Below are 24,860 nucleotides of genomic sequence, written 5' to 3'. Positions count from 1 at the left end.
ACGAAGACCCAGGTTCGATTCCTTGGTACCACATACATAGAAAAACTCTGGAAGTGGTGCTGTGGCTCAAGTGGCAGAGTGCTAACCTTGAGAAAAGCCCAAGAACAGTGCTCAGGCCCTGAGCTCAAGCCCAGGACTGGCAAAAAAAAAAAGAGAGAGAGAGAGAAAAAATAATATTGGATAGTCCAAGACCCTGAGTTCAGCCCAATACTAGTACACTTGTACATACACACAAAAAGTAATTGTTACATTTCTATAGTCTTTCATAACTAATCAGTGTGTGTTTATGTGTATATTGCGTGTATATGTGTGAATTCTGAGGATTGAAGCTAGTAGGCCAAGGAAAAATAATAAAGATGAATATAAACAAAGTCCATTATATTTAGATATGAAAATCATACAAACATCTATGAAAAAATATATACTAATTATTTTTAAAATATTTTTTTCTGTAACTGGGGCATAAACTCACGGCCTGGCACAGAGATGTTTTTTATACATAGCTGGATATCACTTGAGCTAGTTCTGGATTTTTTTTCTGTTTTTTTGTTTTGTTTTGTTTTTGTTTTGTTTTGTTTTTGAGATTATAAAGTCTCAAGATTTGTCTGCATAGTCTGCCTCTGAACGACGATTTTCATGTCACAGTCTCATAAACAGCATTGTAGGAGTGTGGTACTATGCCTAGCACTAAATTATTTTTTATAAAATTGACTTGTCACTGGTCAACAAAGCAAGTCTTACTAGAGTCATGAAAAAGTTAGTAAGGATTGTCTGAACAAATATTGGAAGGAGAATGTTCTTCGCAGTTATAAATTCCTCAGAATACAAAGAATGGGAGAGAATGTTCTTTGCAGTAATAAATTTCCTAGAACACAAAGAATGAGGCCATTTCTTATCCATCATGGTTTTCTGGGAGCTCAGGGCTCAGATAAAGCTCAAACTTGTCACAGAAGATCTGGAGATTTTGTTTAGAGTCCTGAGTCTGTCTCTAACTTCCATGAGAACTACAACCCCATCACCAAAATGAAGGAGCAAGGAAAAGAAATGATTAACTACCTCTATTTTATACTTCAGTGTTCTATGAACCTCTGGAGCTGGCACAGCGACACTGCAAAGAGAGCCTGGGAGGGGAAGACAGGGAGAAAGGGTTCAAGTGACCACCTGAGGAGACAACAAAGAAAGCTATGTCACAGAAAGGGGAGGATAGATGTCAGCAGATACAGGTAGTGTTCAGGGAGGTTTAAGGACTAAGAGAGGAAGCACCAGGACCTTCACTGGCCTACTGTTCTGCAGATCCACGTTGGCTCCTAGCCTTATGCATCAGGACTAGTTTGGAGATTTTTGTACATTCTCCACCCACAACAGAGTGTCCCTCCGTAGATGCTCCCGTAGAGAAACTTGAACTCCCAGATTGGGGCCATTTATTGTCTTCTCTGACTAGATTCCTCCCTATTATGAAGAATTTCCTTCTCATCACCTTTTTGGGGGTCGTTGGTAAGTTTATGGCCTGCTTTTTTGGGGGGCTGAGGCCAAAATCTAAGAAAACATATGATGGATTGGAAGGAGAAATAGCCAGTTACTGTTCGTGGGATAGGAATTGGAGGGCAACTTTGAAGAAGCACTAACTATAGCCAGGTGCCAAGGGCTCCTACCTGTAGTCCTAGCTACTAGAAAGCTGAAAGCTGAGGAATGTGGTTTGAAGCCAGCCTAGGGAGGAAAGTCCACGAGGCTCTTATCTCCACATAACTACCAGAAATAGGGCTGAAAGTGGTGCTGTGACTCAAGTGGTAAAGTGCTAGCCTTGAGCAAAAGACACTCAGGGACAGCACCCAGGTCCTGTGTTCAAGCCCCAGACCTGTCTCTGTCCCTCTCTCTGTCTCTCTCTCTCTCTTTCTCTCTTTCTCTCTCTTTCATACACACACTAAGATAGCATTTACAATTTTCCTCTTTAATTCTTGGGAGAAGTTATTTTTAAAATACAATTAAAATGCTATTACAATTCATTTTTGTAACATAGAACTGCCAATAAGAGTTTCTGATGGAAATAAGAGGATCCAATGAGTTAAGGTCACAACATTTTCATATAACTCTGTCTATAGTGTGTCAGTTTCCTTGAAATGTACAGCTTAGATTGTCTGCATTGTTTCTCCTGATTTGTAAAAATGTTTTTCTAAAAGAAGTAAAGGTAGTTCCGTGCTATTATCTTTTAAAACTTTTAGTAAAAAATTGTTGGTTTTAGTTTTTAACTACTTTGTGTTTTCTTTCTACTGTGACCTCCCTTCATTTCTGCAGGAGTGGCTCTGGCACAAAATTTTAATAAAAATGAGAAATCTTCAAGTAATTTCAGCATTCCTTACATGGTCTACCTTGACTCGACCCCAGAGCCCTGTGTGGGGTCTCTCATTCACCCCGAGTGGGTCCTGACCGCAGCTCACTGTCACCTGCCGTAAGTAGTCATTTACAAAGATGATTGTATACGGAGAATATAGGGAGTGAATAGGATGGAAGATTTCCCACATGAAGCTCACATTCTGATAGAGGGAGTAAGCTTCCATGACCCTCCCCTCTCCCCCCAAAAATATCCATCAGTAAAGCATAAACCAGAACTGTAAGCTGTAAAATAAGCTATGAATACACCAGGACTCCCTGAAGATAGGAAACATTCAAATGAATAAAGCTTACGGGATATTCCAGGCCCCACAATACCTGGTTTCTTCATTAAGAGGAATACACAGGAAATAACGACAGCTACATCCTCCAGGAATTAGAGTTAAAAATCAGATATTACTGCTCTCATCTATACAATCATAAATGAACAGATGTGGCTCTCTGATGGGTTTCAGGGCTAGAGTAGGTGATAGAGGAGAGCCTGAATCTGTAAAGAAAAATGGTGACTGGGATTACAGAGAAGTCCTTTTTTTTTTTTAATTTAAGGACATAAGGTGTATACTGTGAAGATGATAATGGTGATGATGATGATGTAATTATGCAATTAAGATATAATTCCTTAAGACAGGTTATGTGTACGATGCTTTGAAGTCTACTGAGTCTTCAATCAGTGTACCCAATATATAATAAATATAATAGGTACCTGAGAGGACAAGAGAAACCCAGAAATAACTAGAGATCATGGATTCTAGGTGCAGTTACCTGAGAAGCTGTCTTATACCATATGGAAAGGTGGGCTTTGGTCTCATTTCTACTATCTGCTAGTTGATATGATCTAAATATGAATAATAGATTCCACTCAATGCACTTTTTCTAAGGGTCAGATGCCATGTTAGCTAGGATAACAATCCTGTACACTGTTCTAATCCCATAGACCAAGGGTTAATAAGGTTCCAATTTTCAGGTTAAGGAAAAAAAACAATTAAAAATGTTATTTCTAACATTTCTAGCCTGTTCTTCCTCACATCCCCACCTTTATTTCTTTTTCTCCAAGTTCTAAAATTCGACTGGGAGTATATCAACCCAACATCAAAAGTACGAAAGAGCAGCTGGTGAATTACTCATTGTTTATACCCCACCCGAAGTTTGATGCTCGATCCCTGAAGAATAACCTAATGCTGATCAAACTCTCCAAGGCAGCGGTGGTGAACTCCTATGTGGGAACTATAGCCATAGCACTGGAACCCATAGAACTAAACAACACCTGCTTTATCCCAACCTGGACCTGGAATGAATACAAAAACTGTGAGTGCCTCATTTTGTCTCTCCTTCTGGGGAAACTGGGGTTGAGAAAAGATGTGGTAATTTATGGTGCATGGGTAGAGCTGCCAAGAGGTCTTGATTTTGACCCTCGAGTTATTACTGTTAGGACTTTACATCATTAAGATTGGAAGTCTATGATAAGACTCAACGAGATGGATACAGGGCAAATAATCTGCCATCAATAAAGAAAGGCACAGAGAATCATCTGTGTCAAGTGTACCATCTGCCTCATTACTGGAGAGCCAGCTGGCTCTCTGAAGAATACCTTTATACCTTGTGCTCACCACTCCAAGTTCCCATCTATGAGTGGAGATGTGGGTGAATCCACGGGAAGGTGATTATTATGACATACTCTAGATGTTTCTCTGAGCTGACATGCCTCCTGGGAAAGAGGGTACCTCCCATAGGGTAAGTAATTACCTCCCTTTTGTGACCAAAAGGATGAGCTGAGAGAGCTGATATGTATAGCAGTTTATAAAGGAAATAGTTTTGTCATGAACTTGCTGGTCCCTGTTGGCTCTTCATAATCAGCATATTCTTGATATGTTGTTGAAATTAAAGCTCACTACTGAAGGCCACGGAATGATCCCTATGTTCTGTAGATATGAAACATGACTGTTTATAATCAGTACATTTTTGTTAAAACAAATAACAAATGAGACTGCTACAGTAATAATATCTTACCATTTGATATAGTTCATTGAAAAAGCTAAGTATCTATCAAGCAACACGAGTGAATATGTTTTCTGAACAAATTGCAACTTGTTTAAGTTTTTCGGTGACTTTGTCTTTTTCCAAATAATCGCATAAAGCACTTACAAAAGTACTGTACTACACACTGTGTGAAAGCAAGCTAAAGCTGTGGAAAGGCTATTATGTTAGCTCTGCATGCCAGCACAAAAGGGACAGACTCATGGTAGGATCTCCAGTGAAAGGTGGAGGTGGGGATGAATTTGGTTGTTGATGTCTCCCTTACATATCTTTCTCCTCATATCCACTTATTTTCACGTAGTTATTTCAAAGTTGCATACTCGTTGCATAGTAACAAGAACTACACATGTGATGACTATGGGTGAGGGACAAATGAATTTGAATTCATTTTCTTTTTTTTTTTTGTGGGTCATGGGGCTTTAAACTCTGCCTGGGTGCTGTCCCTGAGCTCTTCAATTCAAGGCCACCCTTCAGCCAAGCCCCACTTCCCATTTTCTACAGGTTAATTGGAGATAAGAATCTCAGGTCCTTTTGTCCCTTGGCTGGCTTTGAACCTTGATCCTCAGATCTCAGCCTCTTGAGCAGCTAGGATTACAGGCATGAGCCACCACACCTGGCTTTGAATTCACTTTCCAACATGGAAATTCTGAGCCTAAGAAAGATGGAGAGTTCAATCCTGCTCTGTGTTGAGCCAGAATTCACCTCAGGGATGAATTAATTTATTTACAAAACAGTGGCTGAGTTGAGGTAAAGAAGGTGACTCGAGTTTCATCTGTGTGCTCTCTCGCAGTCAGTGAACCTGATATCCTGACTTGGATAAACCAGTATTCTCTCCCCAAAAAAGACTGCTGGCACATCGTGGAAAAGGAGCAAGGCCATGCACTGAACATCATGTGCACAGCAGGGTCACCGCTGCACATCGCATCTACCATTAAGGTACTTTTCCTTCCTTCATAGCCCAGAGGTCTCCCACAAAGGAAGTGGCAGAGAGGTGGTCTTTCTTCCCTACAACTTGATTTCAGGGTGAATTAATTTATTTCACTTGCTCTTGTTGGTCATGGAACTTGAACTCAGGGGCCAGGCATTGTCTGAGCATCTTTGTTCAAGACTAGTCTTCTACCACTTTGAGCCACAACACCCTTTCCAGCCTTCCCCACTTTTAGGTCTGGACTGTGCCATCTCTCCTTTCTCCTGCTTTGATTAGGATGCATCAAGTTTGAGCAGAGAAGGCTAATACTAAAAATATAGGTGAGGACAGGGTTGTGAGCATGTAGGCACAATGAGTCTATATTCTCTTAGATAATTTTGCTCTAGCGATGTGCCACTTTTGGGGGATTTAACTTTTCTCCATGACAATAAAAGCACATTGATTTCCTGTCTCCCCCTACACACACAGGAAGTCACAGCTGCTCCAGCTATCTGTTTTGGGAGGTTGCATGGCATTTTGTCCTGGGCCAAACCAGGTGTCACTCTGGGAAATCAAGGATTCTTCACAGAAATTCATCCGTATGCAAGATGGATCCTGAACATCATGGAAACCTACTGAGGTGTTGAATGATGGCTACACTGGACCCAAAACTTCCTCTTTCTTATTCTTGAACAGAATAGAAAAATAAAATATCCCAATTAAAAAGAGGACACCAGAAACTGACACTATGATTCCGACCCTCTTCATTATCTTGATGAATAATGAGAAATGTAATGAAGACCTCATAATTGGTTCATTCATACAAGAGTTATTTGCACCTGTATGTAGTAAACTGCATTTTCCAGGGACATGCTAATGATTTTTGAAATGGCCTTTGTCCTATTGGATAGCCAATTGTGATTCCTTATACAAATCAGTATCATGGAAATGTGTTCTAGGTGATGGAAATAGGGAGGGAATAATCAGACAGATACATAATAGGATAATTGAGAAATAGTTGAAAAATAGCTGATTAAAAGCCACAAACATATTTAAAATATTTTATGTCCTGAAAAATATATTAAAAAAGTAACGCCTGGCAGTAAATACATTGTGGAGGAGAAAGAATATGGTAAAAGGTGATCCTATGTCTTGTATCCATTGGCCGCATCCAAACTTCCAGACCTTTCTCGTCTATCTCTACAGCTTCATCCCCACGTCCCATGACTCTGCCTCACTCATGGTTCTGCCAACTCCCTGCCTCTCCCCACACTGTGCATTCAATGCACCATAACTATATCTGTGCCCAGAGGGTTTGTAAACTGTTCATCAGAACACTTCTTGTGACTTTTTCCCCCACATGTTATTTTATTTTTTTGTTGTTGTTGCGGTAATGTATAGAGGGGTTACAGTTACATTTGCCAGATGGTAGGTGCATTGCTTCTCACACATTGATCCCCCTTCTCATGTTTTTGTTCCAGATTCACCCCTCCCCGTAACTTTCCCTCAACCCCTAAATCCCTTCTCAAACCAGTCTTCACTAGTCCATAAACATGGACGTGAAGTTTTTTTTGCCTGTATTCCCCTTCCATCGCCCTTTGTTCTTTCTACCCTCGCTGCACCAGTAACCACAAACCTACAGGATTTGTTTTACATTCCTAGCCATTTTTGCAGAATTGTTCAAAGGGCATCCCACCATGGTAGTTCACATGTGGATATACAAGCACGTTCATTATATCAACCCTGGATGTGTGCCTCGGCATTTCTGTTTTTGTTTGGTGGTGGTGGTTGGTTGGTTGGTTGTATTTTCTGTTCTTGTTGATTCACTTTTCCCCATCCTACTACAGGGAAGAGTGGTCGGAACATCTATAGATGTTGTGCTATGGCTGCTATGTCCTCTGACTTACACGTGGACTCACTTTATTACCTTCATGTATTTCTCTTTTGATTTCATTTTATGTATTTCTCTTTCTTGGTAAGTAATATTTGCATATATTTATGAAATCCAGTCACACGATTTGACACATGTGTGGGATGCACAATGATCACATTAGGGTAAGAGGCATTTCGAGCTCTTGAAAAAAATGTATCATTTCTAGATGATGGGAATTCTTTGGTTCTCACAGTTATTTCGAAATCCAGATCATTATAGCCATCCCAGTCTGCTGTAGAAAACAAGAATCAATGTTGGATATGTCTGCCAGCACTGAGGCAAGAGATTCACTCGGGGAAAATGCAGAACACAAAGATAATGTGCAGCCCAGATGTGCTGCTTGAGCTGGTCCGGCCTGTAGGTTCCCACTGTCTGAGTGTCCTCGTTATCTCTCTCCTCACAGTCCATGTTACTTTTCCCCCATGTTTTCATTGGTCTTTTATTCATTCTTCTACTCTCAGACATCACTTTTCCCAGGAGGCTGTGTGACCCTTCTGTTAGAGCTCTGTACAGGTCGTCTCTGCCTTGCTTTACCTCCTACATGGTGACACTCATGACGGCACTTCTTAGGCCATCTCTCTCCTGCACAGACATCTGATCCTCCAGAGCAAGATCCCCGTCTTCCTCACAGAAAATCATCAGTACCTAATGAAGTGCCATCACACAACGTGCACAACACACACTTGCATTACTTTTTTATTTCTGTATGTTAAAAAGTCTTTTCCACAGCTGGATTCAGAGACACACCTGTAATCACAGTAGTTGAGAAGTGAAGCCAGTGAAGATTATGTCTCAAAAAGAATACCACAAATAAGCTGTGTTGCCTTCTCCAAATCTAAAAACACTGCAGGGGAAGAATTCACTCCCATGCTCTGGGCGGAATTCATTTCCCTGTGCTTATATGCCACAGGATCCCAAACTTTTGCTGACTGTCAGCTGAAAGCCACCAATGGAGAAGTTGCCAAGAACTGATTCTCCTCCGTGTGGCTTCTCTGCTTCCTGGATTTCTTCAACATGGTTTCTGCTTTACACGAGCAGGAAGCATTCATGTCTTCATTCTAGCCAGACATATAAAGAGAATACTGTGTTATTCTATTTTAACGTAATCACATGGAGACAGCTTTCCACTTCTGCCGTGTTCTATTAGGAGACAGGTTACAGGGCTTCTCACACTCAACAGCAGAGAATGATGCAAGATGTGCACAGGTGTGTTTAGGGTCTGTGCCTCGACTTTCAATCATTTTTTGTTAAATGATGTAATTTCCTGGATCCTTATCTCATGCATGATATCGTGCAAATCTCATAAATGCAAGGCTTATCTTTTTCCAAAGAAAGCTTTCATTGTTCCAGTCCCACCTATCTCTCTACCTTCCTTTTAATACTCCTGCTTGACTGTCATTCGGTAAACACACCATGTTATTTCAAGTATTTCTATCTTCACTCAAGATTTTCCTGTCCTTTCTTTGCTGCATGGTAGGCTCCCGAACTCAAGGCCCATGTAAAACAGAGTATTTGAATAGTCTTTTCCCAACATAACATGGATAAAAAGGACCTTTGACTTCTATGCACTACAGGTACATGCCTCAAAAAGTATTCTCCAACATTTTATTATGAAATATGTTTTTTTAAACTGGAATGATGCTTTTTCTCGGGAGTTCATACTCGTTCACTCATCTGGCACTCTATCTCTTACCACCTGAGCCACACCTCCACCCTGGCCTTTTGCTGTTTACTTTGGAAATGGAGTCTCAGGTACTTGCTCTTTGCTGGTTAGCTTTGAACTATGATCTTCTTCCATATCTCAGCCTCCTGAGTAGCTAGGATCATAGACAGGAGCCACAACACTCAGCCCAATATTGGAATGCCTCATAATAAATACCTGTACTCCTATCAATAAGACTCTACCACTGAATAATCTATTTCTATTAACATCCATCATTAGAATAGTACACTGTTATAATCATAAACCCTTGCTGCTGATACAATTACTAACTAAAGTCTTCAGTTTATGTTACAACTCCTTACATGGGGCACATCTATAGATTTTGACAAATGTATAAGAATAATAAATTGCATAGTTTACCAGAGTTGTATAGAAATATTTCACTACTCTCCTAAGCTTTATCTACATCTTTCTCTCTGCGTGTCTCTCTTTTTTACTTCCCTCATTTATATTCTCCCACGGTCTTCCTTGCTCAGTCTCTCTTTCTCACTCTCTCTATTCCTCACTGTCTATCTCCCGTGGTGCCTTTCTCCCCCTCCATGTCTCTCTCTCTGTCACTCTCCTTTCCTCAGCCTTTCTCTGTGTTTCTCTCCCACCTTCCTGGTATCTCCTCTCTTCTTTCTTTCTCTCTCTCTGTCTCTCTCTGTCTCTCTGTCTCTGTCTCTGTCTCTCTCTCTAGCTCGCTCGCTCTCTTTGTTTCTCTGTCTCTGTCCCTGTCTCTCTGTCTCTCTGTCTCTCTGTCTCTGACTCTCCTTGTCTCTCTCATCTCTTGTCATTGTCTTTTCTCTCCTCTACCCTGGAAACCACTGATCCTTATAGTTTTGTCTTTTCCTAGATGTTGTCAATTGAGATAATATGGAAGATATATTTTTTTACTTTTTTCAAGCTGGCACAGTTCATCAAGCTACGCACATTTAAAGCCAGACATGCAGGCACATCTGTAATCCTATCTATTCAGGAGGCAATGGTCGGCAGATTATGTTTGAGGCCAGCCCTGCCCAAGTTAGTAAAGCTCTAACAAAGCCCAAACTAAAAGATCCACAGCTACATTTTAGTTTTCATTCAAACAGTTTCAAGAGGGCTTGCCTAGTGTTTGTAAGGTCATTTAAAAAAATCACGTATTTCCCTTAGCCTCATCTTACATGGTCATATGTATATGCTATTGAACTATCGTGATCCTCGGCCAGGAAAATGCTAGACCATACAGGATGATGCTAAGTGAAATGAACGCATGGATATGGAAACAAGAGGTTTTTCTTTATGGTTGATGTTTTTAATGTACTATGTGGAGTGATTTCCTTTATTTTTCTTTTATTTCCCCTCTATGGTTTAATCCTTGTTGTCACTGCATCTAAAGTTGATATCTGGTGTATTGGTCCCTGGTAAGAGAAGCAACAAAATGGCGAGACAAAGGACAAAGAGGGAACCAATGTAACAGGGATACACACAAGACAATGTGTTGGAAATGAACTTTACAACTTGGAGGTAGGGCGAGGGGAGGGAAAGTGGGAGAAAAACATGGGAGGAAATAATGATGTCCAATAAGAAATGCACTCACTATCTAACATATGTAACTCTAACCCCTCTGTACATCACCCTGACAATAAAATTAAATAAAAAAGAAAAAACATGTTAAAGACTAAAACCACTACATATTTATCTCTATGCTTTTTCATGACTTAGTGGCTCTGTAAAATGTCTGTTTAACATCTCATTGTGTGATTGTGCCACATTCATTCATCTGTTTTTCCACTGCAGAACAGCTCAATTGCTTCCAGGTTTGCCAATTCTGAATAAAGCATTCAGGTTTTTTTTAAGATTTAATTTTACTGTCAAGTTGATGTACAGTGTGGTTGCAGTTACATATGTAAGGTAGTGAGTACATTTCTTTTTTTAATTTCAATGTATAGAGGGGTTACAGTTATATTCGCCAGATAGAGGGTGCATTACGTCTCACACATTGATATCCCTTCTTACGTTTTTGTCCCCACTTCCCCCTCCCATCCCTTCCCTTCATTTTCCCCTCCTATTTCAAATAAACAAGTAAACATCTATATAATTTACCAGGTACCAAAGTGGGATGGTGTAACAATATGAGATTAACCAAAGGGCAACACAAGAGAGAAAAACATAATACATAAAGAATAACAGTCACTTATAATTAAGCTCTGTTTCCATGTCCTGAAGGTCCATTAATTTGGACTCACCCTATAAGGCCTTATGTATCTAGAATTTGAGTTATTGTCCTCTGCAAGGAGAGTTCTAGATGTGTACTAATTATTACAGATGAGGGAAACCATTGAGCCTATGTTCCTTTGGGTCTGGCTTACTTCACTTAATATGATTTTCTTCCAAGTCTTTCCATTCCTTTACAAATGGTGCGATATTCTTTCTGATAATGGCATAGAATTCCATTGTGTATAAATACCACATCTTGTTGATCCACTCATCAACTGAGGGACATCTGGGTTAGTTCCATATCTTTGCTATGGTAAATAGTGTTACAGTGAACATTGCTGTGCTAGTGGATTTAGTATGTCCTTGTTTCTGGACAATTGGGTAAATGCCCAGTAGTGGAATTGCTAGGTCATAGGCAAGTTCTATGTTTAGTCATTGGAGGAACTGCCATACTGCTTTCCATAGTGGTTGGACGAGTTTGCACTCCCACCAACAGTGTAGTAGTGATCCCTCCTGGCCACATCACCGCCAGCATCTGTTGTTGGATTTCTTGATCCTGGCCATTTTTACTGGAGTGAGGTGGAATCTCAGAGTTGGCATTCAGGATTTTTTGGTGAACATTGTCTCTAGCACTTTGGGGTCAATACCCAGGAGTGTCCTTGGTGGATCTCGTGGTCAGATTGCAGTTCGCTTTTAAAGAAACTCCTAAAATATCTTCAAAAATAGCTGCACCGGTTTGTGCTCCCACAGCTACCGGTTCCCTCCAACATCAGTCCCTCAAGTCTCCTAACTCTGGCAGGTCCTTTGTTTCCATCACAGCCAGAGGCCTGGACACAGCCGCTGAGACAAGCTCTGGGTAACACAAACAGACCCAGCATCACAGAGACAGGAGGAGTCAGCCTCCTGCATAAAGCTCACAAGCTGCTAGCCTGTCCAGACCAGAGGAGGTGGCTCTGGGGTCACTGTGAACGTCTTCCTTGAAAGGGAAGGTAAAACTCTGGGTCCCCAAACCATCTCCAAATATGCAGGACAAAGTCACTGACCACCACGCCTTTGAGAGCAGACACTACTGCCTACTTGGATGGGTAGAAACCTTTGCAGGAGCTGAATCCTGCTACCGAAATAATTCAGATGGCCTCATCCTTTTACCCTATGGATCCCTTCTTGCTTTTTTTTTTTTCTTTGCCAGTCCTGGGCTGAGCTCAGGACCTGAGCACTGTCCTTGGACTTTCTCACGGCTAGAGCTCTACCAGTTGAGCCTCAGCACTACTTCTGTCTTTTTTCTATGTATGTGGTGCTGAGGAATCAAACCCGGGCCTTAGTGCATGCTAGGCAAGCACTCGACCACTAGGCCAAACTCCCGGCCTCTCTTCTTTATTTATGGAGTCCTTTGCTTGTTTTTCAGAGACCCTGAGCTATACTTGGGAAGAAGTCTTCAGCACATCATGAAGTTTATCGTCCTCTGGGCTCTCTTAAACCTGCCTTGTGAGTATCCAGCTGCACATTTATCTCTGTGTTTCAGGGAGAGACCCTTGGAAAGTAGATCATGGTGGGAGGCACTGGGGTTTGAACCCAAGGTCTTGTGCTTGCTAGGAAGTACCCTGTCACTTGAGTTTTACTCTTAGCCCTTTGTGCCTTAGCTTAATTTTTTAACTAAAAATTTTATTAACACTGATTTTTTTACATCATATTTCAAATGCCATGTTTAACAAACAAGTATTCAAGAAGGGACTCTCTGAATATCACTGGTACATAAATCTTAGAACATAATTAAAATGAAGCTGAGATGTTGTATGTCATAGTACACAATGATCTATAATATAACATTATGTCAATAGAGTATCTATCCCATCGTACACTTTTATGTTTATGTACTTAAATTTATATCTCCAAGACCATGGCAATAACCTTGGGTATCCAAATACTGAGTCATCTCTCATGTACTATTTGGATCTAATATCCACTTTTCAAGGAGACCATGTGCCTTTTGTTTCTCTGCTCTTGATTTATCTCACTCAACATGATTCGTTCTAGTTTCATCCACTTCCCAGTGAATGCCATTATTTTACCTTGTCTGGTGGCTATGTAGAATTCCATTGTATATGTATATATATATATATATATATATATATATATATATATATATACCATATTTTTTGTATCCATTCATCTGCGGTAGGGCATCTGGGTTGTTTCAGTCTCTTGGCTATTGTGAATAGTGCAGAGATGAACATGGCTGTGCAGGTGTCCTTATCATATCCTGGGTTATGATGCTCAGGGTAGATGCCCAGAAGTGGCATGGCTGGATCGTAGAGAAGGTCTATTTTCAGTTTTTTGAAGAAACCTCCAAACTGCCTTCCAGAGTGGTCATACTAGTCTACATTCCCACCAGCAGTGCAGTAGGGTTCCTCTTTCTCCACATCCCCGCCAGCATTTGTCGTTGTCTGAGTTCAGTTTTTGATTGGTCATTCTGATTGGGGTAAGGTGGTATCTTAGGGTTGTTTTTATTTCTTAGCTTATTTTTCATATAGGGTCTTGTGCTTTCTGCCCAAAGCTAACCTCAGGCCATTACACCCCCATGTATCTGGGATTGTAAATATGGGCCACCATCACCAGCTGGTTGGCTACTGACTAAATAGTGCATGCTATTCCACCCCACTTGGGACATGCACCCACAGACAACTGGCAAAGCGTTTCTTCTTTCTTCATTCTACATAGCACTAATGACCACCTACTATGCTATTTAATTCGCTTAGGTATTACACTTATTATTATTGAATGCCCCCACTAATATGAATGTGTGAAAGCAGGAATAGCTAGGATGCTTATCTCGTTCCTCAAGTAGGATCTGACACATGGTTAAGTGCTCAGTATTTCTTGGATAAAATGTTTATTCCCCTCCCCTCTCTGGACTTTGTGAGAACTTAGCCTCTTCTTATAAAGACAATTGGATTATTCTGCCATGCATTACTGCTGGGAGAAAGGGATAAGACTTGTAAGACACTCTAATCTTGACCCCAGCCCAAAAGGTTCTAATATCAGCTAATTCAACAGAGCCTCCAGAGAGTACTTTAAAAAGCTTACATTTTAATTTGACAACTATGGACTACAAGGTCAAAACAGCCTTCCTTTGTTTCCATTAGTCACCATTTTCTGCATTGTCTTAAAATAAGTGACTTTAGTGATTTACTTTACAGATAAAGGATGTAGAAAAAGGTGAAGGGGCTATTTGGAGCCTCTTAAATCAATCTTTATAGTCAATGGGCACTGTGATAAGGGAACCAAACACATTAAGGTGGTGGATATAGTAGGGAGAAATGGGAGGAGGATGAAAAGGGGGGACTTTGATTTGTACTCACAACCTGACATGTTCAATTGAAGCCCTTTGGACAATGACTTAGATATATATAGATATATATATATATATATGAATTTTAAATTAAAAAAAAGAAATGCTTGTTTGATGGTTTCCCCAAGGATTCCCAGAACCTCCCACAATGTCTTGTCTCTGCCCCTGTCTCCAGGTATGTTCGCTTATAATCCTGACCACGTTTTCGGCCCCACTCCACCTTACTTGGTTTTCCTGCAATCTGATTACCTTCCCTGCACCGGAGTCCTCATTCACCCACTGTGGGTGATCACAGCTGCGCACTGCAATTTACCGTGAGTTACAAGCCCCCCCAAACCACTCTACTTTTTGGGTTCTCAAGTTGGAAAAGAGCCTCAGTTCTTCCTAGGACTGTCCTCCAATGAGATATAAATGACTTTCAAGGGACAATATGGGTCATGGTATTGGGGGGGGGTTAAATAAAGCTCGTCAGGACGGAGAAGCCAGGTATGTTAAGCACTCTCACAAGCAGGAATTTTGCCTCAGGAAGCTCCGAGTGGTATTGGGTGTGACAAACCCATCAGATCCCACGGAAAGCCACGTGCAGGTGATGGGCTATGAGAAGATGATCCACCATCCACAGTTCTCAGTAGCTTTGATCGAGTATGACCTCATGTTAATCAAGCTGAAAAGGAAAGTGGACCTCAATGACTTCGTGAAAGTCGTCAGTCTCCCCACACAAATGGTCTCCAAGAACACCATGTGTACCGTCTCCACCTGGGCTTACAACTTGTGCGATGCTGGTGAGTTCATGGTCTGTGTGCACTCTCGTTGGATTCCAGGAAGTGCTTTCAGAGAGACACATTCTTCTTGGAGATGAAATTTCACCCACTGAAGTTTTCTTTCTTTCCCTAGCCTCTACTTTACTCAGAGTATCCTTCAGCTTTCCCCCCACTGCATCTTTCTATCTTTCCTTAAAATCTGATAAAAGTACTTTCAATCAGAAAACACCTATTTGGCTAGTTGTGGTTGACTAGTGGCATTTTATTTGACCTTGGAGTTTCAGTTTGTGTAACTCTAAAATGAAAGCCAGCAATCAACCCAGTGTTTTCAAACCATTTCAGGCAAGGAAGCAACTTAAAGCTTTGAGATTCCATGAAAGAAGTATTAATATAAATATATAAGATAAATGCATATCTGATGTTAAGTCAGAAAGGACTTTCTTATATAAAATTGTAAGAGATATAAAGCTTGAAACAGATAAAATTCAGATTTTTTTCCTTACATTTTTTGACTGATAATATTCTAAATACCATTTCTTCAAAAAACTCACAAAAGGCTACCATTCATTTGATCAATCAAAGCCTCTGTAGACAAGTGAAAATGAACTAAATACTCCACCTGAACTTTCTTCTATCTCTCATATGAGGAACTATAAGGAAGTTAAAAAGCTTTGCTAACTTTCTTCCTGGTCTTCCTGCTATCTTGTCTCCAGGGTTTTATGCTCATGGACTGCCTATAGTTGTTAATTTTCACACCAGTGATTATTAGAGAAAAAGAGTTGATTGACTTTATAAGCAAAATAGAACAAGAATATGGCTTCTTACTTGAGACATTGGGTAGCGATGCTAAGGGGAAGAGGGGGTGAGTAAATGAAGAGAGGAATGGGGAAAATAGTCATAATATTCAATGTCTGGGCTGGCTTTGAACCACAATCCTCCAATATCAGCCTCCTGGGTAGCTAGGATTACAGGCGAGAGCCACCATTGCCCAGCTAAATTCTTTGCATTTTGAGAGTCAATCTGATTTGAGACAATAACTGGTAAATAATGTATTTGATACATCTGAATTTATCATCTGATTCTTTGTGTCCAAAAGATATATGACTGAAATAAAAAGGAATCACTTATTTTTATCTGGCTTATGAGGTAGGTAAGTAAGTAAATACTTTCTTAATACATGTTCCCAAAAGAAAAAGTGAGACCCATCCAAGCAAAGAATCTTAATTTTTTGTAAAAATTAGTGTACTGTTTTCAGTCTAATGCTCTCCCAACTGAGCTATTTCAGCTGCCTTGTAAGTAAATTGTTTTGAGCTATTTCAGCCGCCTTGTAAGTAAATTGTTTTCAAAGGAAGATAAGAAGAACAAAATCTTAAAATACAGTACTTTTCTTCTAAAGAGAAGGCAAATAAGAAGAAAAAGAGAACACCTGATTCATTTGTAGTTATTGCTTTTGTTTTCATTTTGCTTGAGGCTAGACCAATGTTTTATAGGTATGTACAATTGAGAGTTGTAGAATCATCGACATAATGGAAGCAACTTGAATTAAGAATCAGAGCATATGGTTTTGACTCATTTAAGTACTTAATTTTTATATTTAAAATCACTTAATGTAAAATACAGATGTTTTTAATGATTTGTCTTTCTTTTCATTTGGTATTTCATTTGACCAATGAGAAACTAAGCTATCTCTTAAATTTTTTTTCTTTGTGGGTCATGGGGCTTAAACTCTGGGCCTAGGTACTGTCCCTGAGCTCTTCAGCTCAAAATTACCGCCTTACCCCTTGAGCCACAGACCACTTCCCATTTTCTAGTGGTTAACTGCAGATGAGTCTCACGTTCTTTAGTGCCCCAGATGGCTTTGAGCTGTGATCCTCAGATCTTAGCCTCCTGAGTAGGTAGGATTACAGGCGTGAGCCATGAAGCCTGGCCTCTTTTAATATTTTAAGCTCTCAAACTTCCATAGTGAAAGACACTCCTTAAATCTCTAACATTTTAAAGCGAAGTTTCCTTTTATTATATAAACATGTCCTAGTTCCTAGTTCCATATACCTCCTAAGAATTTAATTGTCTGATAGTGCCCCGTGCTTTCATTGTTTTAACCTAACCTGTGACTTTCTGATTGCTGTGTTCAGTCTCCTTTCCTTCTTCCTAGAAGAGGAAGCATTGAAATAAAGATGAAGGAACATGAGAAGGGAAGGTTCACTCGATGTGAGCTGCTCAGAATGTGCCTTTTCTCTTTTCTCTGTAGTAAAGAATCCCAACTCACTTCAAAATGTGAACATCTCTGTCATCTCCAAGTCCCACTGCCAGAATGCCTATAACTACCAGCTCATCAAAGACAACATGTTCTGCGTGGGCATTGTGCCAGGAAGAAGGGTGCCTTGCAAGGTCACAGACTCCTGATGGCTTTATCGTCTTCTTTTATTCCTTGCATCTTCTGCTGGAAAGATAACCTGCTTTTCTCTTTTCCTGACAGGAAGTGTCTTCTGCCCCAGCCGTCTGCAATGGCACCCTGTATGGGATCCTGTCTTACGCAGACGGATGCGTTTTGAGAGCCGATGTTGGCATCTATGCTAGCATCTTCCACCACAAGTCTTGGATTCAAGACACAATCCAAAACAACTGAAATTTCACCAAAGGAATTCTGGGCTATGTAACAACCCTGGTCCCAACACCTAGCCTCAGCATTAAACGAAAGGGGCTTCATAGACTGTGCATGCATAACTTATTTTGGAATATTCCATAATACAGCAATGACATGACCACTCTTCCTCCTCCATAAGTAAAGACAGAAAGCACAGCTCACCTCAGACAGGTGGGGTCTGTGTAGTGGGTTTATTGTTCCAATAAGAGTGACAATAAAAATGACAGTTGGCTTATTTAAGAAAGGGCCACTTCAGGGGCCAGGAGTTTGGCCTAGTGGTTAAAGTGCTTGCCTAGCATGCATGAAGACCTGGGTTCAATTCCTCGGTACCACATACATAGAAAAAAGCCGGAAGTGGTGCTGAGGCTCAAGTGGTAGAGCTCTAGCCTTGAGAAAGTCCAAGGACAGTGCTCAGGCCCTGAGCTCAAGCCCAGGACTGGCAAAAAAAGAAAGGGCCACTTCATAAATGTTTGGTACATCAACCCCCCACCCCCACTTACACTGAATTCAACAACATGTGTTGTTTGTCTCCTAGTGATTTAAACACGCAACTTCAAAACAGGTCGGGAATGAGTGGAAAAATTGGTAGAAATATTGAAGAATAAGGGCTGTGAGATTGCACTTAATATCTTCTTGTCATCACAACTCTTCACTGGGCCCAGAATGTTCTAGTCACTCATTTTGCAGGATTCTGGGCTGCTACTTGAGATATGAGAGGTTAATGCAAAAGTTAACTGTGGCTTATGACATAGTAGATAAACAGTCACCATGTAAACATAACATTCAAACTGTACATCTTATAATATACACACATATATATGGAATATCTATATCCATATCTGCTTCACATATATAGATCTATCTAGGCTTATCTATAGATATATATCTGTATAGATATATACTATTTATTGATAGATATACAAGGAAAGAGAGAGAATGGAAGGCTTTAGTATTCCACTTGTAATAACTACAAATACAAATGGTACTCTCTAGACTTTGCCTTCATTTTTTTTCTTGAATCCTCAAGTACCTAAATGAAACTCCCATGAAAACCTATCAATTAAACTATGCTGGTTAAGAGCTACAGGAAGGAGGTAAAAAGAGAAGAAAGCCAAAAAGGAAAAGGAAAAAGGAAAGAAAGGGAATGGGAAAGGAAGGGAAGGAGGTAGGGAGGGAAGGAATGAGGAAGAAAGGAAAGAAAGAGGGAGGGAAGGAGGAGGGAAGGAGGGAAGAAAGGAAGAGAGGAAGGATGGAAGGAAGGGAGGGAGGGAGGGAGGGAGGGAGGAAGGAAGGAAGGAAGGAAGGAAGGAAAATGCTTGATGGGCAGCTAGGTGCTGTCTAGATGAGCAGGAGAAATAAAAATAGCAGACACATTAGAGAAGGAAACTCTGGACAAAATCAACCCAGTATGCCATAGATAAATGCACCTTCCTTGTTTCCCTCACTCAGTCTTTGCTTGCTCTCTAGTTTTTGAGAGATGGAAGTGATGGACATGCAGAACTCTCTTTCACTATAAAATATGCATAGACACTGGCTTGTGCCTTTCCAGTTTTCAGCTCCTACAACATGTCAGTTCCAGAGAGCTGATTTAATCTTATTTGTGGCCTCTGCACCCTCTTCAGTAATTTGCAGTTAATTCTACAGCAGGCAGCCACAAGGTTTGATTTCTGGACTCTGTATGGACAGAAAAACTTTAAAGAGGTCTATAAAACTTCTGCCATGGCCTGATCTGAACTGCTGGGCCCCTTCTTAATCCCCAACGTGTCTGCCTCTCATCTAGATTATGAGTTGGCTTAGTTCAAGCTTCTAACAACCACCCTTTCCTTCCTCCTGGGGAACTCTGATCCCCTACCCTCAGGAGGCCCGCTCTCAGTCCTCAGTTTCCCTCCTGCTCTTGACATGAGAGTGTGAATCCAAAGTCACACATGCACACGAAGTAGGGCATGTTGTGGCCATTATGATGTGCTGCCATGTGAGTGTGCTTTTGTGGATGGACGTATATATGAGAGAAGTGAGGGAATGATTGATGCCAAGACCCAGAGTACCGGAAGGAATAGAAAGGGACATGAAGTCAATCTATCAATCTATCAATCTGTGGTGACCGCATTCTGTTGTCAGATAACTGAGGAAATCCTTTGTGAAGATTTCTATTCTGTGGAGAGAAAGAGAGAGGGGGGAAAGAGAGAGACAGGGAAATCTAGAAAGAGCCCAAGAAGGCCAGGCAGACACCTGTCTTTCTCATCTGTACAGGGTGTGAGGAAAATTGGACCCATAAAGCAAGGCCTCAAGGGGGGTTGCCAGTTTAGCCCCACCCACCACAGGCTGCCCCAAGTAAATGACACCCATAATTAGAGGTCATTCTCTGCCAAAGAGAGATGAGGTGACTTAAGAGTGCACCAGGGAGGGGAGCAACAAACCATAAAGGCAGGGGCTCCCCGCAGAAATGCAAGGGGAGATCTACCAAGGAACAGCTGGCACTTCAAGTGGAATGTGGGTGAATGCTGCCCCCTGGTGGAAGATGCCAGCCTCACTGCAGGTGCTGAGGCATCTCTCCAGTGTTTTTTGCCCACAGCCCACATCTCTTTGTCAAATTGCTTGCCCACAACTGCTTTGCCAGCTGCTTGCCCACAACTAGTATACACTGCTGAAGTGCACTGCTCACTCCCTGTAGCATGCCTGACTTTTTACAGATCTTTGAGGGTAACAGATTTCTACAGAGCTTACAAATGGCAGAACCAAAAGCTGCACTCTGAGCCATCCAGATCCTGGGGTTAAAATGATTGGGCGGTTGAGGCAGCGAAAGGCAGATGGAGAATCATCAAGAAGCATCATCTCTGGTTTGGGGAAGTAGAGAGGGAGGACGCAGGCTAGCCTAAGCTGGGGGCAGAGAAGGAAGGAGGGGTGGGGAGTCAGGGGTGGCTGGGTGTGTGGTTTTTATTCAGATGCTCAAGCAGGGCTTGTCGCTGTGTCCTTACTGCAGGTGCAGTACAGGCTTCTGTCCTGGGTCACATTAGCCACTTGCAGTCTGAATTCGGTCTCACTGACCCGTGTGGCCACGTAGTCCGCTCCAGAGACGGAGATGACTTCCTTGTCCCCAGGACTTCGTAGGCTAGCCAAAAACTTCAGCTGCTGCTGGATATCTTGTTGGTACCAGCTCATCCAGGGGTACTGGGTATTCCTCAGGAGGCAGCGCAGAGTCTTAGCTCCTCCGCGTGGTACCAGGGCCCACCGGGGCCTTTGCTCCAGTAAGTATTCAGGGGGATCTGAAACACGGGCAGGTCGAGAAGAAAGGTTAGGAAGCCAATCCTCTGCCTATGGTTGGAGTCTCCCTTCCTCAACAGCCTGGGTGTCTGCTTCTGCTTGCCATCTGACCTGTGCTCACAACAGCCATCAGTGCCCAGACACACAGCTTGGAGAATGGCCCCATCCTCTGTGACTCAGGACCCCTCCTGAGGCTCTGGCACCTGCCTGAGGAGAGAGTCATGTCCCACCTGGGGCCAAGGGTGACAAACTGGGCTGTGGCTCCAAGAGGGCGTGGCTTCGTCAGGCACCCAACATCTTGTTTCATCTTTTCCCTGAAGCACAAACCTCAAAGGAAACGTTTGCAGTCTTCCTGGCTTAAAGAGCACCACCATGCATTCCCCTTTGTTTCCCTGTGCACCCTGCACCGACTGAGCACCCCAGTAGAAGGGCCCTGGTCCTGTACCCCCTGCATTGAAACCCCATGTTACCGGAAGGGGTCCCAACGTGGGGCCTGGGTATTTGCAAGGAATCAGACATCTCAATGCCAGGAAGCAATGCCAAGAGAATTGAGCAGGCTCCTCTCAGCCGCAGGCCTCACACACACATGGAGCCTAATGGGTGGCCACATTGGACAGTAAAACAACGGATGTTCAATGGTGAGGAAAAACACAAAGTAAAACAAGAGGCTGTATTTCCCTTTCAGAATTAGAACGAGACCCTTCCCCTAGCGTCCACTGTCTTAGAGTGCTGACTGTAGAAATTTTGGCATAGCAAGTTCTTCCTGTCTCTCTCACTCCTTGAGTTGCTGGCAAATTTTCTGAAAGGCGAAATAAGTCCCTTGCTAGTCATAAGGCTCAGGAAGCACCCCCCCCACACACACACACACACCAGGGACGGGGAATCATTCTGAAATGTAATCATCAGGAAATATATGTGGCCTTATTTCCCAGTCTCTGAGGGAGTTGAGGACCTCACTTAGGAGGTGCCGTCACTTAGGAAAGAGCACAGTTTAGATGGTCAAGGTAAAGCCAACACCTTATATCAACTTGCCCATGACCTTTTTACTCTAAAAATGTGCTTGCATTTTTTTTTGTGTGTGTGTGTGACATCAATGCCTTTCGCTGACACTGGCGTCCTCCTCGTTGACAGGGGAGGGATTTGTGTGTAGCAGAGGGTGGCTGATGGAAATACTTACATGATGAATGGTTTCTGCTAGTGGGTGAGATCCCTGGCTGTGCAGTGTCTCAGTGAATTGAGACTGGTGTGTGTCACAGTCTAATTGAATGCCTTTTCACTAATAAAGCGATTTTCTTTTCCTTTTATGGAGCTTTCTCTTCTCTTTTGTTTAGTTTTGAAGTATTTTAACGATTAGGTAATTGATTTCTAGTAGTTTATCTAGGTATAATTGTACAGTATTTAACAAGGCCTCCCAATCAGAAAGGTTCCCACCTCTGAAAATAGAAATCATACGGAGAACTCTTTCATAGGAATAAAATACATGAAAACGGCTTAGAATAGCTAGTTGGAAACAACTAGCTTTTATTGCTACAATGACAAATATTAAGCTAAATTAAAATGTGTCAGAATCCATAGTAGTGAGTGTCTTCTATTACCTATTATGTAGAAATTAACTAAGATTGGAATCCCAAGTCTCCAGGACTTTGAAGTATTATTTTTAAAAGATCTCCTTATTAGCAACCAATTTAGAAACTTAGAAACCAATTTAGACATTGGTCTAGGAAATTCAATTAAAAGGTCCTGTTTCTACCACCTCTCCAAACTCAACATTGTGTAAAAGCAGAGGGTGTGACCAGTGTATTAACTCATGTCACTGTTTCAAGGTCTGGGAATACAAGGTGTTGTCTGCACTTCATAGATCCTGAACAAGCAAGGACAAGACCACAGATCCATTTCCCTGAGGAACTCCCACGCAGAGGTTAACAAAGGCCTCGGGCCTTGAATGTGGAAGCCAGATGAGGGCCCAGGGGAAGAAATGGCCTAGGTATGAATGAATGGACTCTCATCTCTGTCCTGAAAACCCTGCTTCTATCCCAAGGACAGTAATCTGGCAGACTGGACAGATTGCTGGATAGAAAATCTTGGGCCATTCTCAATTTACAGAGCTGGCTGTCCTGTCTCCCTGCTGTGTCCCTATTGTCCTTCAGCCTAATCCTCAGAGAAGATTGGGATCAGAGTGTATTAAACACTCCCTTTACCTTTCAAGGTCATTGTGTCCCTGGAAGTTCTGCCTTGTCCTCTCTTCTTGGCTGAGTCCCTATCTTGGGCCACAGTAAGCCTCTTGCTTCCAGATGGCTGCTTAACATGCTGCCTTCTCCAGGCTCAGACCTGGGGTTTGTGTCTGTCCCCTTGAGAAATGTGTTTGTTTTCCTATTCGATCCCCAATTACTACTCAAATGATCACATAGCCTTACCAGCCTCTGAGCTCAGCAGGTAATCCAATGCCTGAACTGATGACATGGACAGAACATTCCAGCACCTTTTCACCATTCCTTGAGTTGAACCCCTGTGTGGAGATACTCAAGTCACTGCATGTTGCAGACATGCAGAGAGCATCCTCCCATACCCCAGAGACTGCACAAGGTGATTCCGCTGTGGGAGTCACCAAGACAAAGTAAGTTTGCAGCTAGAGTAAGACTGTGCCCATCCTTAAGAAACAGTCAGAATATGATACTAGGGGTGGGAGATTTAGCTCCCTGGAAGAGCACGGCTAACAACTACAAAACCCCGAGTCCTGTCTTCAGCTATGAAAAAGAAAAAGAAAAACCAATGGCACCAGTTTTCTCCCTCTAGAACACACTATGGTGGGAAACATGGCCCCATCAGCTGCCCTGTGTATGTCAGCAATGGAAAAGGCTCTGAGTTCTAGTGTTAGTTCAGTCACTCCACACCACGTTCCCATTGTGTTATTAAAAAATTAGATAGACTGCCATATAGAAAGTTGAATGGACCTCAATTTCTACTTTGCTACTTTGATTGTCTAATATTCCTTTTGTGCTGTTGTTGCTTATAAAACCCATGGGCTTGCAGACAGCATCATGAAAATGTGATTTCTCCAAAAGGCAACTCATAAAAGAAAAAGCACAAAATATCCTGGAGGGAAATATATGTCTACTTCTCATTTCTCCCTCTCCTTCCCCTTACTTTGTCCTCCAGGAATCAAAGCTGAAAATCAAAGCTTCTCGAGGCTTGTCCACTAGAATAGTAATTTCAGCTCTTTCACCTCTTGGCACCTTTGGTACTCCCTCCAAGCAACTTCCCTGCTTCCTACTCTGTATCTGGCTGAGGCTGAAAACAGCTGGGTTTGTTTTCCATCCTCCCTGCTCTGCTATGCTTCCATTGTAGACCCAGACAAAATTAGATATCTAAGGTACAAGGTTCACAGGAAGTAAGGGAGAGAGACACACAAGGGAGCAAAAGAGAGGAGCTTGAAAACCTCCTTAGGGTTACTGAATCTCCTTGGGCAAGACACAGGCATGGAATTAAGCTGGGAAATGTGATTTACTGCTGATAATTTCATGTTAAGCCCCTGTTTCAAGGTGAGAGAAAACTCCCTGATCCACTCTCTGGACACATCTCACTCCAGTTATGTAAGTGGCACCACTCTGAATCCGGAGGATAATCAGATCAGCAGAGTCCTGGCCTGCCCCTCCCTAGTGGCACAGTGCCAGACACAGGGAGA

The 24,860-nt window shown here is 41.9% G+C and overlaps 2 protein-coding genes across 3 annotated transcripts; both read left to right on the top strand.

Moving 5' to 3' along the window:
* Positions 1-1,258: 1,258 nt before the first annotated feature.
* LOC150063686 (putative inactive serine protease 58) lies at positions 1,259-6,075 on the top strand. The gene is made up of 5 exons (XM_090333431.1): positions 1,259-1,494; positions 2,293-2,446; positions 3,443-3,693; positions 5,213-5,358; positions 5,819-6,075. The coding sequence occupies exons 1-5, from the start codon at positions 1,455-1,457 to the stop codon at positions 5,966-5,968; spliced, it is 741 nt and encodes a 246-aa protein (XP_090189557.1). The 5' UTR covers positions 1,259-1,454; the 3' UTR covers positions 5,969-6,075.
* Prss58 (serine protease 58) lies at positions 5,273-17,981 on the top strand. Of its 2 annotated transcripts, none has more exons than XM_090333433.1 (6): positions 5,273-5,358; positions 12,569-12,648; positions 14,688-14,826; positions 15,038-15,294; positions 17,522-17,661; positions 17,750-17,981. In XM_090333433.1, exons 2-6 carry the CDS (start codon positions 12,609-12,611, stop codon positions 17,897-17,899), a joined length of 726 nt encoding a protein of 241 aa, XP_090189559.1. In that variant the 5' UTR covers positions 5,273-5,358; positions 12,569-12,608; the 3' UTR covers positions 17,900-17,981. The 2 variants fall into 2 exon arrangements, with proteins under 2 accessions (XP_090189559.1, XP_090189558.1); XM_090333432.1 differs by lacking the exon at positions 5,273-5,358 and adding an exon at positions 12,053-12,152.
* Positions 17,982-24,860: the final 6,879 nt, after the last annotated feature.

Source organism: Megascapheus bottae, chromosome 5 (genome assembly GCF_031878675.1).
Source record: "Megascapheus bottae isolate mThoBot1 chromosome 5, mThoBot2.hap1, whole genome shotgun sequence".
In the NCBI taxonomy this organism is placed as follows: Eukaryota; Metazoa; Chordata; class Mammalia; order Rodentia; family Geomyidae; genus Megascapheus; species Megascapheus bottae.
Note: the sequence above shows the minus strand (reverse complement) of the source record. Positions and strands in the feature narration are given on the sequence as shown.

Excerpts from the sequence above, each read along its gene's own strand:
- LOC150063686 (XM_090333431.1), top strand. The coding sequence starts at position 1,455 with ATGAAGAATTTCCTTCTCATCACCTTTTTGGGGGTCGTTG. Across the intron at positions 1,495-2,292 it reads CACCTTTTTGGGGGTCGTTG|GAGTGGCTCTGGCACAAAAT; the intron begins GTAAGTTTATGG and ends TCATTTCTGCAG. Across the intron at positions 5,359-5,818 it reads ACATCGCATCTACCATTAAG|GAAGTCACAGCTGCTCCAGC; the intron begins GTACTTTTCCTT and ends CTACACACACAG.
- Prss58 (XM_090333433.1), top strand. The coding sequence starts at position 12,609 with ATGAAGTTTATCGTCCTCTGGGCTCTCTTAAACCTGCCTT. Across the intron at positions 12,649-14,687 it reads GGCTCTCTTAAACCTGCCTT|GTATGTTCGCTTATAATCCT; the intron begins GTGAGTATCCAG and ends CCCTGTCTCCAG. Across the intron at positions 15,295-17,521 it reads TTACAACTTGTGCGATGCTG|TAAAGAATCCCAACTCACTT; the intron begins GTGAGTTCATGG and ends TTTTCTCTGTAG.